This window comes from Merops nubicus, unplaced genomic scaffold (assembly GCF_000691845.1).
Source record: "Merops nubicus isolate BGI_N331 unplaced genomic scaffold, ASM69184v1 scaffold35896, whole genome shotgun sequence".
In the NCBI taxonomy this organism is placed as follows: Eukaryota; Metazoa; Chordata; class Aves; order Coraciiformes; family Meropidae; genus Merops; species Merops nubicus.
Genome location: NW_008614972.1, coordinates 1 through 1,045, shown reverse-complemented (window position 1 = coordinate 1,045; position 1,045 = coordinate 1). Strand labels below are relative to the sequence as shown.

The 1,045-nt window shown below is 60.6% G+C and overlaps 1 protein-coding gene across 1 annotated transcript; it reads right to left on the bottom strand.

Annotated features, from left to right (window-relative positions):
* Positions 1 to 267: 267 nt before the first annotated feature.
* Positions 268 to 993, bottom strand: ABHD14B (abhydrolase domain containing 14B; the record flags this gene model as incomplete). Its single annotated transcript, XM_008942398.1, has 2 exons — positions 268 to 450; positions 752 to 993. Coding segments are annotated over 2 exons (425 nt in total), but the record flags the coding sequence as incomplete, so codon positions are not given.
* Positions 994 to 1,045: the final 52 nt, after the last annotated feature.

The window sequence follows — 1,045 nt, the reverse complement described above, 5'->3', positions numbered from 1 at the left end:
GGGTGGGCCATGCTCCCCAAATATCCCATCCCTCGGTGGCTACCGCTCCCCTGCCGTCACCTCCAAATGTGCGTGGGATGGTGGCCATGAAGGAGGTAGGGATCAGGGAAGGAGATGGGGAGGGTGGAAAGAAACAGGAGGAAGGTGGGAGGAGAGTGGTGGCAGAGCTTGGGGTTTTATTTGGTCCCAACGCGGGCTGCAGACAGAGGAGGGGCTGGGCTGCCTATGCCCCCTGCTCCATGAACCCCTCCACACGGCCCATCCCGATCATTCCAGCTGCTGCAAGAAGGCCAGGAGCTCGTGGTGCCACTCGCTTGGCTTGTCCAGGTAGCAGGCGTGTCCAGCACCCTGCAGGACCAGCACCCAGTGCTTGGGGAGGTGCTGCAGGTTGTTCAGGCTGGTCTGCCCCAGTTCCTTGTCCTGGTCCCCATACACAATCAGCGTGGGGGTCTGCAGAGGGGGAAATGCACCCTGAGCTCACTGGGGGACACCCTGAGACCAGGATTCAGAGGGGAGATACTTGCCCTTCTGCCCTACTCAGCACAACAAGGGGAAGATGAAGCTCAGACTCCTGTGTCTCCTAGTGTCCTCGTTTTCCCACCTGCTACACCACATTCATGTTCCCCTTTCCCAGTGGCAACAGGGTTTCTGGCCTGTTTGGTCTTTCCTTTGCCCAGCTTCAGTGCCAGGGTTCCCTCCTCACCATCCCCTCCAGTTCCCCCACCTCCCTCAATCTCCCTCCAGGCCGTACTTTGATCTGGGCGTACTGCTCTGCTGTGAATTTCTCGGTGCAGATGGGTGCCACTGGCACGTACGCCTTGAGCAGGTGGTTGTGCTGGAAGAGGAAGGGCAGGGAGTACATGCCGCTGAGCGATGGGCTGATCACCACAGCCGGACCCAAGTTCAGAGCTTCCAAAACCGCTTTCAGGAAAGATCCCGGCGCTGGCTGGCCCACGGGTGCCGGGGCCATGGCATCCTTCGAGCGCCCCAGCCCTGAGCCACAGGAGACAGAAGGTGCCCTGTCACTCTCTGCCGCCTCACCACC